The 14,034-nt window shown below is 46.3% G+C and overlaps 1 protein-coding gene across 1 annotated transcript; it reads right to left on the bottom strand.

Annotated features, from left to right (window-relative positions):
* Nucleotides 1–474: 474 nt before the first annotated feature.
* On the bottom strand, nt 475–11,522 carry LOC115388468 (LIM and cysteine-rich domains protein 1-like). The gene is made up of 8 exons (XM_030091632.1): nt 11,514–11,522; nt 10,540–10,561; nt 6,461–6,557; nt 6,092–6,347; nt 3,873–4,022; nt 3,568–3,795; nt 1,540–1,758; nt 475–917 (listed from the first exon to the last, which is right to left on the bottom strand). The coding sequence occupies exons 1-8, from the start codon at nt 11,520–11,522 to the stop codon at nt 807–809; spliced, it is 1,092 nt and encodes a 363-aa protein (XP_029947492.1). The 3' UTR covers nt 475–806.
* Nucleotides 11,523–14,034: the final 2,512 nt, after the last annotated feature.

Here is a 14,034-nt window from a genome sequence, read left to right as displayed (position 1 = left end):
AATATCTGCTGTAAAAACTTTGAAAATGGAAAAAAATGTTGGCAAAAAAAGGTTTTCAATATTAATAATTAGTGATCCGTGATAATCAGCTTCAGGCCTGTCCAGTTCTCTGAGATTAAATCAACAAATAATGTTATTTTTGGGATTAATGACTGCAAATGTCCAAATTCCACATACCAGGATGACGATTGCTGCAATGTTTTATGTAAATATTGAGGAAAGAGCTATAAAACTGTAACTCTTAAACCACTTAGCAATGATGTAAAAGATATTTTCAGTTTATTTTTTTTAAGCGATTTTTGACAGAAAAAGACATTTTGGAATAATCTTCTTCTTCCTCTGTCTGTTTGTTATTTCAAATAATCATTAATTCATCAAACTCTTTGAGTAAACAACTGAAGTTTCACATGATTGAAGCCGATTCGATCGTTTGTCTCCCGATGCGCCGGTCCGGCCACAGTACAGCACGCAGCATCTGGATCCCGTCACTGTCGGCTCTTTAAGTGCCGATTAATCAGCCAAATGTTTCTTTAAGTACTTTACATGCTTTTGTGTCAACTAAACATTTCTTTAAGCTCTTGAAAACACCAGCAAGCTCAACAGCAGAAGGAGCCTCGTCGATGCATCAGTGTCAGCCGGACGTCCTGTGAGCGTTTTACCACCTCTCTCTGCGAGAAAGTCAACATCATTTATGATTTAAAGACCTGCGGGTCTACATGTGTGGGTCATTCCTCTTGCTTTGTGTAAACCGGTCCGCGATAACGTGAGCAGCGCCGATATTCTTTATCCTGGAGGTTTCTGTGGGGTCAGTGCTCGCAGGGCGTGTCCAGGCTTTGTCCACACTTCCAGCAGCAGTAATGATAGAGATGCCACGTCCGCCCGTCCTCCGAGGTGAGGAACGACTTGCAGAAGATGAGCTGAGGGGGGAGGAGGCGATGGAGAGGCGGTTCAGTGAGGAGAGCGAACAAAAACACACACACACACACACGTGAGGTAATAGAGGAAATAGAAAGTTTAACTTTGCATGTCTGGAAAACAAAACAAAAAACCCTCTAGTCATCATATTTTAATGATTATGTATTACTGTGCTTAGTGGGCCTTTCTGTGTGGAGTTTGCATGTTCTCCCTGTGGTGCATGTTATTGCTTATTGCTTGTGTCACGCTCTACCTGAACCACGGTTTGAATCCTTCTCCACAATCTGTCTGTCTCCTCTTTTTATCTCTTTACAAAATCTAACTTCCAACTGGAATGGGAGAAAGTCTCCTCTGAGTCCAGCTCTACGCCGCCCTTCGTGGTGACCCCAGGCGGAGCGTCTCCGGCTCTACGCCGCCCTTCGTGGTGACCCCAGGCGGAGCGTCTCTGGCTCTACGCCGCCCTTCGTGGTGACCTCAGGCAGAGCGTCTCCGGCTCTACGCCGCCCTTCCTGGTGACCCCAGGCGGAGCGTCTCCGGCTCTACGCCGCCCTTCGTGGTAACCCCAGGCAGAGCGTCTCCGGCTCTACGCCGCCCTTCCTGGTGACCCCAGGCGGAGCGTCTCACCTCGTCGCAGCCGGAGCAGCGCGGCCACGCCGTCTGGCAGTAGTGCCTCCCACAGAGCAGCTTCCCCTGGGCCCAGAAGTAGACCAGGTCCACCAGACCCTGGCTGCACTCGGAGCACGTGAAGCAGGTGGGATGCCACAGGGCGTCACGGTAACCCGCACGCTCTGCGTAAACAGCCGGGCTCTCCGTGGAAACCTCACCACGGCAACCGGTGCAGCGCTGCAGGGGAGGACAGAAGGTCACTGACGAGAAGTCATCCATCCAGCTGTGACTCTGAATCTGATCCAGTTCAGAAGTTTGGAAATGCTACAATCAGTGTGTGTTACAGTGTGTTCACAGACAATAACCAAAAATGAGTCCTTAAAAATAGACTGAAGCTCGTCTCAGAAACAGCTGTTAAAGATTAATCTTCTGTTTGGTATTGTCGGATAATCTCTAAATACAGTCTAAATATATATCTGGTTTCGGTGAGTCAGTTCTTCGTCCGGGTCAGAACTGAGCAGCGTTGCACGGCGAAGGCCTGAAACACAAACTGTGTGTGTGGGTCACACTGACGGCAACGTAAAACGTTTTTTGGAAACAAATCCACATTAATCTACACAGAAAACAGATGTGTTTTCATTAGTTCAAACAGATCAAGACTTCTAATCCTGTCCTGGATTGAGAACGGGAGGTTCTTGTAGCTTTTTGTCCAAACAGAGCAGGTTGAACAATGATGAGTGTTTGAAGTCCAGCTGAAGCACATTAAATAACATCTGACATGTTTTTAAAAGTCCTGATTCCACTGTTTTTGTTGATAGGGCTTCTGAGCGTGATCTTATTTTTCCAGGTAGAAGGCATCTCGGGGCAACTGAATCAGGTCTGCTGGACTCGATCAGACGTCTGGGAAACTTTTTTCTTTCTCGTTTTTCTGTGAAGCTTCATCTCTTCACGCTGTTCTCTAGTTCAGCTGCTCACTAAACGTCTCAAGTATCTAAACTGAGTCAAGGCTTCCCGTGTTAATGAATGAGGACAGAAGACAGAATGTGGCTCATTAAAACAAGTGGTTGATTCCCAAAGTGAGGCCCAAGGACCCCTAGTGGTCCAGAGCGGTATTGCAGGTGGGTCATGAGAAATACACAAAATTTTGGAGAGAGGATACTGTGAAATTACAGATCAGTACGTTCTGTGTAAGAAGATTATTTAAAACATTCAGATCATCATAACTTTTCTTTTAAAAGATAGAAAAAACCATTATCTGTTCATTTGGATACATAAATATGCACTTTATTGCCATTAACTCATGTAATTGAATTACTCTGTCTGAGGGAATTTAATCTTAGTTTAGTCTTTGAATCAGGTCTGAGATTGCAGGTCTGGGTGGACTCCAGAAGATTCGATCTTTTCTAAGTGAAGGTTGGAGTCGCCTGAAGCCACATTCTGATCAGATGAGGTCGCTGGAGATTGACCGTGACCGTTTCAGTCCGGGTTTTAAAATTTGTTTGACAGAAGAGAGAAAAAAAAACATGAGAAATGAGGGAGTGAGTGTCTTCTAAATCTCCTCATCTGTTAAAGGTCTTTCCACTTTCACATGGCTTCTTTCACTCCTCAACCAACCAACTCGCAGTTTTCTCAGTCTGTTTTAGGAGCGTTGAGTCCAGACAGGAGATGACAGAATCAAAGAAGCATTCGGGGGCATTTCAGTGAATCCTCTTCTCCTGATCAGGGGGATGTTGGGTGTCTGGGACTGACAGCAGCTGTCCGGGAGCCCAGAGACCACGATGGCTGACTAAACCCTTTCCAGACAAAACAAATTAGACTCAACTCGGCAGACGGCTGAAGCTCAGTGACAGAAATGACAACGTGAAGGTAACCTGGACTTAAACCCCGTGCTGCAGTACTCCAGAGCGGACTTGGCCTCAAAACCACAATTTCACCATCTTGGTCTTGACTCGGTTCTCGGTTCCTCGAAGTCTTGTCCTGGTCCGGGGCCGCTCTGGTCTATCTTGACTACGACCCTCTAAGATGTTAGCACCATAATTTACTCACGTATTGAGCCTTGCTGCTTTCTTCCATCCCGTTGGTGGACGGAGAGGTGGAGACTTTGGCTTCCTGCTGCCGTCCCGCATCCTTCCTGTCGCTGCGATCCTTGGCCTCCTTCGCCGCCCTCTGCATGGCGGCTTCCTCCAGAGCGGCCCCCTCGCCGGGCAGAGCCACCTCCCCGACTCCCAGCGCCTCCTGCTTGTACTGCTTCACAAACAGCAGCATGGAGGAAATCTTCACGAAACAAGAGAAAGAAACGGCATCAAGTTGGAGGAAAGCGCCGGACGCGTTCTTTGGGGATCTGCAGTCACCTCCTCGTCGCTGCTCAGGCTCTTACACTTCATGGGGTCCTGATCGTAGGCGGGGAGCTGGGTGAGCAGCTGCCGGCGGCGCTGCAGAGCTCCGTCGGTTCCGGACACCGTGTGCTGGCTGGGCGGGAAGAGCTCCATGTACTGCATGGCCTGAGGAGAGCAGAGCCGGTTCAGAATGTTCCGGGCCTGGAGGCTTTGGTTCTTCCTCTGATTTAGTTTTATTCATCTGTTTTCTTACCACAGTTTGTGCAAAACAGGCTAATTAATGACTCTAAGTTGCCCATTAAGACTTTTAATGAAAACACAAACAAGTAAGAAATTATTCAAAAAATAAAACTGGATAATAATGAAGTGGCCAAAATGTTTGAATATTACACTCTCAGAATCCCTCTCAGCTTTGCAGCAGTTAGAAAATGCTTGTCCAATGTTCTGGATCACTCTGGATCGTATGAGTACCTGATAAAAATCAACCTAGGTTCTTTATTTCCTTTTGGCCTCTTGAGAATTCAACTATTTAACAAGCAAGTTAATATCGAAAAGGTACTTTATAAACTTTAACATATGAACTTTGAACGTAGCACCTTCATGTGTTTCTCCGTGTTGAAATGAATAGAGTTCAATGTCTCTTTATTTGTGGATTTTGATAAAGAATTTAGCTTTGTTTCTCCGTTAATAACAATTAGAGACAGCAATTTACAAAACAAGGGCAGAAAACTGAAGATCTGGAGAAATAAAACTATTGGGAGAAAATGCAAACGGGAGAGAGGCATGGAGAAAGGAAGCGGAGATATTCTCCCTGGGAGACGTCAGTGCTAACCGCTACGCCGCAGCGCAGCGCTGCAGGTCTTAGTGGGTTAAATAAATAAGTCGACTTCACTGCTGAGGCATTTATTTCTGCCCGGCTGTGGAGACCTCTGCAACCTGTTGGTGTTTGTTTTCCAGTTTATGCTGAGAAACGTCTCCGGTCTGAGTTCCACCCGTGATTCACTCTGCCTTGTGTCGGCCTGTTTATCGTCAGTCTGCGCTTGTTCAGCACCGAGGAGCATTTTGAACATCTATCCCGTTATTCTAGCTTTTCTTTTGTTTCTCAGCTTCCACTCCTCTCAAACCTGAGACGGTCAGACGGAGGTTAAGCGCGTCACGCCGCTCTCCGCCATGTGTTTTCAGTGCTACGTCTGCACGCTGTCACAGTATGGCACCGCCGTGAGTAACCGTCTGCAGCCCCATGAGCTAACTCAAAGAAAACAAAAGTATCGCACGGAACAAACAGGACGGTGAAGACGTCTCGGGGAACATCTGGAAAACAGTCGCGGTGTTGGGTTTGGATCTGCCTCCACAAGTTCAGCCACAGTTACGTCTCTCATCATTATAATTATAGGTTGTGAGGCCTGAAACACACTCCGGCCTGTTCTGAAGGGAAACGCAGAGACTGTCAGACGACCTATAGAAAGCATGACTAGGTTCAAACTCCATAAGGATAAAGAACAAATGTTAAACACCGGGGAAGATGTTGAGAAAGAGAAAAAAAATTCACATACGGATGTGATTCATATTTAAATGAATCCTACCTTTCTTAGATGTCACCATATTTGGCATTTGGGTCCTGTTTTTTCACACTAATAACTGTATATTGAAGACGATCATAAAAAATATGAGTAAACTGTAAATGCTGAACATTCAGATGAGCTGCTTTCCCCACTGCAACCTGTGTGTCAGCATTTTCTTCAAAAAGCTTTTTAAGAAATATATCTTATGCTTCAAATCAGTCTTTTTTTAATTATTATTTCTTGCAAATACAACACTGTCGAGTGGACAGTGGTGCTCAGCTCAACGTCCAGTGAGAGACTTATTATGAGTGATGTTGTCCAGTGTTGTCATGGCGACAGTGGGATGCTAATGGCGCTGTCATGAGGGGGGGTGTAAAGACTTACAGGATGCCGTTTCCATCTGACGTTTTGTTTGGGCTAATTGTGGTTTTCCCTGTAGTTTTTGTGTTTATTTCTCTGGTTAGAGCAGGTCACAAACGTTCCAGCACCATGAGTGAGATAAAGGGTCATTTAAGAGAGTCGTTTAAAGTGACTTTCAGGGTGAAAATAAACGTGATTGTATTCTGTCATCTGGAATGACCATCAGTAATACTGTAACTGTTAAAAAGTGCGGTCCATCCACTCAACATGTGCACGTCAGAGAAAAGCAGCCTCACACTGAGAGCCTCTCACCAGCTTCTGGTTGAGGCCGGCTGGCGCCCAGTCGTACGTGGTGGTGTTGAAGGTGGGGTCTTTGCGCGACACCACCGGGTTGGTGACGATCATGCGGTTCCTCTTGTACATGCGGAGGCCGCCGCCCCCTTTGACCTTGGCCGTCAGGTGGGAGCAGGGCGAGTCGGCCAGCAGCCGGCCCATCAGCTGGTCGTCGTCCAGGTCGTTTCCGGGAGCGTGGTCCACCGTGCTGCAGCCGCACGCCGTGCAGGCTTTCCTGTCACACACCAGAGGAGATGGAAAGAGGACTGTAGCGTCTCGTTTTAAGTACTATAGGGCTTTCACTATGATATGATTTTAATACAGAAAGACAAAAGAGGAGCTGTTTACCTCCAAAAATGTGGCTGAAATCCAGAGCAACTCCCTTTACATATGACACACTTGGCAGCTGTCCTCCTGCTCCTCCTGCACTCTGCTTTATGGACATCTGAGACGAGACGCCAAACACAATAAAAATGCACAATCAGCTCTATATTACATCAAACAACACAACATGGAAAGCATCAAGAGTTTGATGGATAAAAACAAGTTAAAGAACTTTGGGATCAAATCTGTTGTGTGGAGTTTGCATGTTCTATTAAGTAGGTTCTTTATGAGGTTTTCAATCAAAGCTCCAGTTTTTGTGAGCCCAGTCTGGTGGATGTGTTTTGATTGGGTAAACTAGTTAAGTCTTTCAAAAAAATACAGATGGAAAATGTACGTGTGCTTAAGTAAATAAAAAAGTAATTGCATTATACATAGAAACCCCCGTGAGAATGTCCAGAAGAAAAAAAATGCATGTCACAATGATAAAGGCAAGTGAGGACGTGTTGGATCGGGAGGAAACGTTCTTCAGTGAGTGTGGGAGGAAAAATGGAGCGTGAACACACAGACACACTGCAGCAGGACGGATGATTTCACTGGTCCACCCAGTGAGCTCATCACCACCGCACATCCTCCTCCTCATCACAGAGAGATAGATGGACGCCACACGTTTTACGCTCTTCATATCTCTCTTTTCAACATGATGGACGGTGAATGCAGTTCATCAACATTTTGAAGGGACCATTTGTGTCTCATCTCTGCAGATGAGCTTTGTCTCTCAGTTTGGAGAAGCACATGACCGCTGCTGATCTCCACTAGAGGTGTGCTGATACATCGATTATTAGATTAATCGTGATGCGACACATAATGATTCGATTACGATTCATAAATATTTAAAATCGATTATTTTTCATAATAACTAGACGCCAGGAGCACGGACGCCACTTGCGGAACCAAAGTATTGTTCCTGCGCACCACCCGGACATCTGTAGTGACGGACCGGTTAATATGGCGACAGCTAGCTCTTTAGCTACAGCAACAGAGTGTGAGATTCATTCTTCTGGATTAAAAGCTAGTGCTAAATGCCAACGCTGCTTTTGCTAAAGAGAAAATCATTCAAAGTTCTCGTCCACAACATATTCATCCAATAGATATTCGTCCATTTTACGCAACGCTGGAACAAAATGCACCGTGTAGCCTCATGTCGCCCCGGAAACAATGAGCCGTACTGCGCATGGCGCGGCACCGTAAACAAAGCTTTCAGTTCAGAGGTAAACAAAACAACCAAAACATTTATCTCTGTAATATGCCTGAAAGAAGTCCAGAGGCGTTTGGCAGCGTGACGATGTTTATTCCAAGAGCAGGGATCAGAAACATGCGTTAGCATCGGCAGTCGAAAAAACACGCACGCAACAACACTGCAGCTCCCGTAGCTCCCGCTGACGTCCCACTACCGCCTAGACATATAGACATAGATGTCTAGATGTATGTGTCTAGATATGCTGCACGCCAAGTAGTAAATTCAAATTGAACATATATCTGCATATATGACATATCTGCTATTGTTTGCACTTAAGGGAGGTAACTGTTGATCTTTTGTCAACAGGGGCAGCCTTTTGTTGTATTGGCTCTTTAGGCCACAGCTACAGGCACAAAGTTTATGCCATGGTTGCTGATGGACCACTTCACATCAATAAAAAATACTTTTCAAAATTTGTTTGATTACTTTGATTTATGTATACCGAGAAACAGCTGTACATTGTTTCAAAGTATGAAACAATGTACAGCTAACATTAAAATCTGTTCGGATAGTAAAAGGCTACAATCATACAATATTGCACGCCCCAGCTGCCGAACAGGACAAGGGGAAAAAAAAAAAAAAGATTTATGTATACCGAGAAACAGCTGTACATTGTTTCAAAGTATGAAGTGGGCACTAAGTGAGGGGGAAAAAATCGTTTGAAATCGTTTTTATCATTAATATCGTGATAATCGTTGAATAATCGAATCGTAGCACCCTGAATCGTAATCGAATCGAATCGTGAGGTGCCTTAGATGGCACACCCCTAGTCCCAGAGGTGATGATAGGGCATCTGTCATTGTGGGCACAAATGCCAGCTATGTCAGACGTTTGGTGAAGCAGTGTCAAAACAATGGAGTTGATGTTGAGCGAGCACTCGGCCTCCGTGTTAGTGTTGTGACAGAGGAACCGGCGCTGGCGAGTGTTGCTGTGCCAGCTTATCAGGATGATGAGGTTGGTTGCATAAGATGGCTGGGTCCAGGCCCGGTGAGCCTACCACCAGATGGCGATGCACACCTTGTGTGCAAGGTTGAATTAAAGAAGCCTGTTGAACAAGAGATCCTGATGATTGATGCATCACCAGTGGCAGCCTTACCTGCTGGTGTGTTTCTTCATCCCATGGTTGTGCCCAGTGGGGCATTGGATGTCAATAATGTTCGAGTGTTGGTCAGAAATGAGTGTACCACAGGAATGTCGATACCTGTGGGGACCGTGATTGGACACATGTATCAGGTTGACTCAGTCACTACCATTCCCCCAAAAGAGACTGTTTCCTCCAAGTTTGATACAAACCTGATTAACTTTGGAGACACTCCACTCTCTGAACAGTGGAAAAACCGATTGAGACAGAAAATTGCCCAGAAGTCCCATGTTTTCTCGCTGCATGAGTGGGACATGGGGTTGGCAAAAGACGTGGAACACAGAATCCGTCTTTCTGATCCTCGACCTTTTCGTGAGCGGTCACGACGGCTGGCCCCTGCTGACATCGAAGATGTGCGAAAGCATCTACAAGAGTTGCTGCAGGCTGGCATAATTACTGACTCTCGAAGTCCCTATGCGTCACCAATCGTCGTTGTTAGGAAGAAAAACGGGGCTATCAGGATGTGCATAGATTACAGACTGTTGAACAGCCGTACCATTCCCGACCAGTACACGACACCATGCATCGAGGATGCACTGAACGCGCTTTCAGGGAGTCAGTGGTTTTCGGTTCTAGACCTTCGGTCGGGCTATTACCAGATTGCCATGTCCGAAGAGGACAAAGAGAAAACGGCATTTATATGCCCATTAGGATTCTTCCAGTTTGAACGAATGCCACAGGGCATTACAAGAGCTCCAGCGACCTTTCAGAGGTTGATGGAGAAGGCTGTAGGTGACATGAACCTCTTGCAAGTACTGGTGTATCTCGATGATCTAATCGTGTTCGGAAAAACACTTGAAGAGCATGAAGAGAGATTACTCAAGGTTCTAGATCGTCTTGGAGAGGTTGGGCTGAAACTTTCTGTGGACAAGTGTCAGATCTGTTTGCCCAAAGTGAAATACCTGGGTCACATCGTGTCTGCAGAAGGTGTGGCCCCTGACCCCGACAAAATCGAGGCCGTCACTACATGGCCAAAGCCAACAAACCTGAAGACGCTGCAATCCTTCCTTGGATTTTGCGGTTATTACCGGCGTTTCATACAAAACTATTCAGCCATTGTTCGACCGTTGACTGAGCTCACCAAGGGCTATGCTCCTACTCAGAAGAGTAAGAAACATGCTCGAGACTCAACTCAAGTCTACCTGAAAGAATCTGAGCCATTTGGGGCGAGATGGGACAAATCCTGTACGGATGCGTTTCACCAGATTATTCACTGTCTGACACATGCGCCTGTATTAGCGTTTGCTAACCCTCAGAAGCCGTACATTCTGCACGTCGACGCCAGCCTAAAGTGTCTCGGTGCGGTGTTATATCAAGAACACCCCGAGGGCCTGAGGCCTGTAGCTTTTGCAAGTCGGAAGCTGAGCTCATCAGAACGAAACTACCCCATACACCAACTGGAATTCTTGTCCCTCAAATGGGCAGTGGTGGACAAGTTTCACGAGTACTTGTATGGGGCAAGATTCACAGTACGTACCGATAACAACCCGCTTACATACGTGCTGTCTACAGCCAAGCTGAACGCGGTAGGGCATCGCTGGCTTGCTGCATTATCAACGTATGAGTTTGACGTCCAGTATCACCCAGGTCATCAGAACATTGATGCTGACTTGTTGTCGAGGAACATGCCAGAGGTTGAGGATGAGGATGGTTGGGTGACTGTACCTTTGTCAGGGGTGAAGACGATCTGCAAACGAGTCCGTGCGTCAGAAGTCCCTGGGGGTTCACCAGCTTATGTTGCTCAGCTTGGAGCATCTTCGCATTGTGTTCCTGACATATATGCTTTCCCACAACATTTGGAGTTGAAGTCGTTGGAACTGATGTCTAAACAAGACCTTAAGAGGGCTCAGGCCAATGATGAGGCCATTGGACCAGCCATCCAAGCCATTAAGAATGGTTGTTGGCCGGAAGATGGGAACATCAGTTCAGAGTTGTTGAGACTGAAGAGAGAAACTGGGAAGATGTCCCTGAAAGATGGGCTGTTGTATCGATACAGTAAACGATCATCAGGAGAAGAGGTCAGTCAACTCGTCCTGCCGAGGGAGTTCCGAGAGATGGTTATGCAGGCCATGCATGATGACCTAGGACATCTTGGGCAGGAGAGAACCCTTGACCTGCTTCGAGACCGATTCTTTTGGCCTAGAATGTCTTTTGATGTGGAAGAGTACATCAGGAATTGTGGAGAGTGTGTTTCTCACAAGACACCTGTAAAGAGATCTGCTCCATTACACCAGATAGTAAGCCAAGGGCCTATGGACTTAGTGTGCATGGATTTTCTTTCCATGGAGCCTGACTCTAAGGGCATCAGCAATGTCTTAGTAGTCACAGATCATTTTACGAGATACGCACAGGCTTTCCCAACAAAAAGTCAAAAAGCTCATGTTGTGGCAAAGATCCTGACAGAGAAGTATTTTGTACATTTTGGACTGCCTTCCAGGATCCATTCGGATCAGGGAAGAGATTTCGAGAGCCGTTTGATCCGAGAGCTGTTAACCTTGATGGGAATACGCAAGTCGCGAACAACACCGTACCATCCCCAAGGGGATCCGCAGCCGGAGCGGTTTAACCGAACTTTGATTTCCATGCTCAGTACACTTGGCCGAGAGAAGAAGCGCACTTGGAGCCAACATGTGGCTTACTTGGTCCATGCGTACAATAGCACAAAGAGTGATGCCACAGGGTACTCTCCGTACCATCTGATGTTTGGTCGGGAGGCGAGGCTTCCTGTTGACTTGTGTTTCGGAACTTCCCCAGATGGCATAGAGGATGCCTGCCACACCCGCTATGTCGCCAAGCTCAAAACAGATCTGAAGCAGGCCTACAAGCTAGCTTCTGAAGCTGCAGATAAAAGACATCAGAGAAACAAAAGGTTGTATGACCAGCGTGTTACCTTTCAGTCTTTGGAGATCGGCGACCGCGTTCTGCTTCGAAATTTGGGGTTGAGAGGCAAGCACAAGCTGGAAAGTAAGTGGAGTCACGAGCCCTACATTATTGTTGGAAAGATGCCAAACCTACCTGTGTTTAAGATCAAACGGGAGGATGGGGTCTCAGGGACGAAAACCATTCATAGGGATCATCTTCTCCCTATTGGGCAGTTTGTGAGAATGCCACTTACTAAGCCGGTTGAAAAGCCACCTGTGAAGCCCAGAACCCGAGCAGATTCTCGCCATAGAGACTTAATACCAGAGACTCAAGAGTTGGAAGAGTTTTCTGATTCCTCCTCTGAGTGGGGAAATTATGTACCTCCACGTGTCACAAATGTACCTTTGATTCATGAGATGAAGGATCATCGCTCCTTCCATGATCCTGAACCAGAACATGACAGTGACCTTGAAGTCAGATCTGATAATGAGAATGATCCAGAATCTGACCTCGATGATCCCATAGCTGAACCTGAGCATGATGATGAAAGGGAAGAGGGTAATGAAGGAGAGCTCACTGAGGTTAGTTCTGATCACGAACCAGATGTTGAAGTCCAAAGAGAGGAGGTGAAGATTAGATCAGAGCCAAGACCCAAGAGACAAGTAAAGCCGGTGATAAGACTCACCTATGATGAGCCTGGTAGAGCCAGAGATCAACCTCTGACCATTGTGCACCGGGGTATAGTCATCAAAATAGGAAAACATTAGGAGCATTTAGTTCTTGCACCCTTAAGTCTCCTTAGTTTGCTTTGATGGAGCCTGGTGAGGACACACAGACTTTCAAAGGGGGGAGGGTGTAACCCGGTTTGGATTTTAGTTCATGTAATCCAAAATGTGCATTAAATAATTTAAAAATGTAGTTAAAAGTGTATGGGTTGAAAGAGTTAAAATTTATTGATGTGATGAAGTTAAGTTGTTTTGAAAAAAAGAGAGATGATTTTGGTTATTGTTTCCATGAAAAATGTCATTTAAAATGTTCACGTGTTTGTGTAAAAATGTTTGTAAAAATGACCACTGAATGTCCATGATTATGTTTTGTTTTTATTATTTTATTGATTAATTTAACGAGTTGAGAGGTGAGATGGGTGGAGTCAGGAAGTGAAACAGGAAGAGAAGGGAGAGGAGGACACGAGGCGAGGACGGCCTGGAGATGCGTGGCCGTGGAAGGGGAAGAAAAGTCGGTAAAACACCGAACTTGTGAGCTTTCTGTAGATGTCCGCCGAGAAACAACAAGTTACTCGCATACGGATGTTTATGGTGAATAAGAGTGGTTGTTCCTGAGTCGGGAGGACCGTGTGAAGACCATGGGCGGTTTCTTCATAAGGGCGATCGGGCGACGCCCCACCAAAAGGAGGAAAAGGAGGATTTTTTTTTTATCATATTCTTCCAGTGTTACAGAGCCGTGACAGTTCTAGACAGCCAGAGCGGCTCTCTCTGTCATTGTCCAATCAGCGCGGGGCAGTGCTCCATGAAGTAACGCCCCTTTTGGGCGACTTATGGCAAGATGAAAATCGTCCAGACTGCTCTCTTAGACTCTCGTGTAAAATCAGTTTTTTTCTAATTTCAGTCGTTACAATGCATTCCCTATGGACTCCGGGAGGGCTTGCCCCAACGTGCTTTCGTCATACGTAACGTGAGTGTAGCCGCGCTAGCTAGTCAGTTTGAGATCAGTATGGCGGCACGGAGCAACTCCATTCTTTCACTGAAAGAAGTTCCTTTCAGTCGTCGTAGCAACGAAGATAAATTGGCAACGAAACAATTAGGACCCCCCAGACCAAATTTAAACATAAAACAAATATCTACCAAAGGAGGAAAAACTTATAATCGTGGATTTTCGCGGAGCTGGTATGAGCGGAAAAGCTGGCTAGCAGGCTGTGAAGCAGCTAATGCATTATTCTGCTACACCTGCACACTGTTTCATCCTGATGGCGGCACGGCAGACACCACCGCATGGACAACCACAGGAGTCACCGACATGCATCACCTGTCTGAAAAGGTGAAGAAACATGAGTCCTCTAAGACCCACATGGACAGTTGTGTGAAGTTTGCTGCGTTTGGGCGGGTGAACATCGCAACACAGCTGGATGAGAGCTACAGGCTAGCGGTTCGTCGTCATAACGATGAGGTGAGCAAGAACCGACACATTTTAGCCCGCCTCATCGACTGTGTCAAGTTCTGTGGAGTGTTTGAGTTGGCTTTGCGAGGTAAAGATGAAAGTGAGGGCTCCAACAACCCAGGC

The sequence above is a fragment of the Salarias fasciatus genome, chromosome 5 (genome assembly GCF_902148845.1).
Source record: "Salarias fasciatus chromosome 5, fSalaFa1.1, whole genome shotgun sequence".
Classification (NCBI taxonomy): domain Eukaryota; kingdom Metazoa; phylum Chordata; class Actinopteri; order Blenniiformes; family Blenniidae; genus Salarias; species Salarias fasciatus.
Note: the sequence above shows the minus strand (reverse complement) of the source record. Positions and strands in the feature narration are given on the sequence as shown.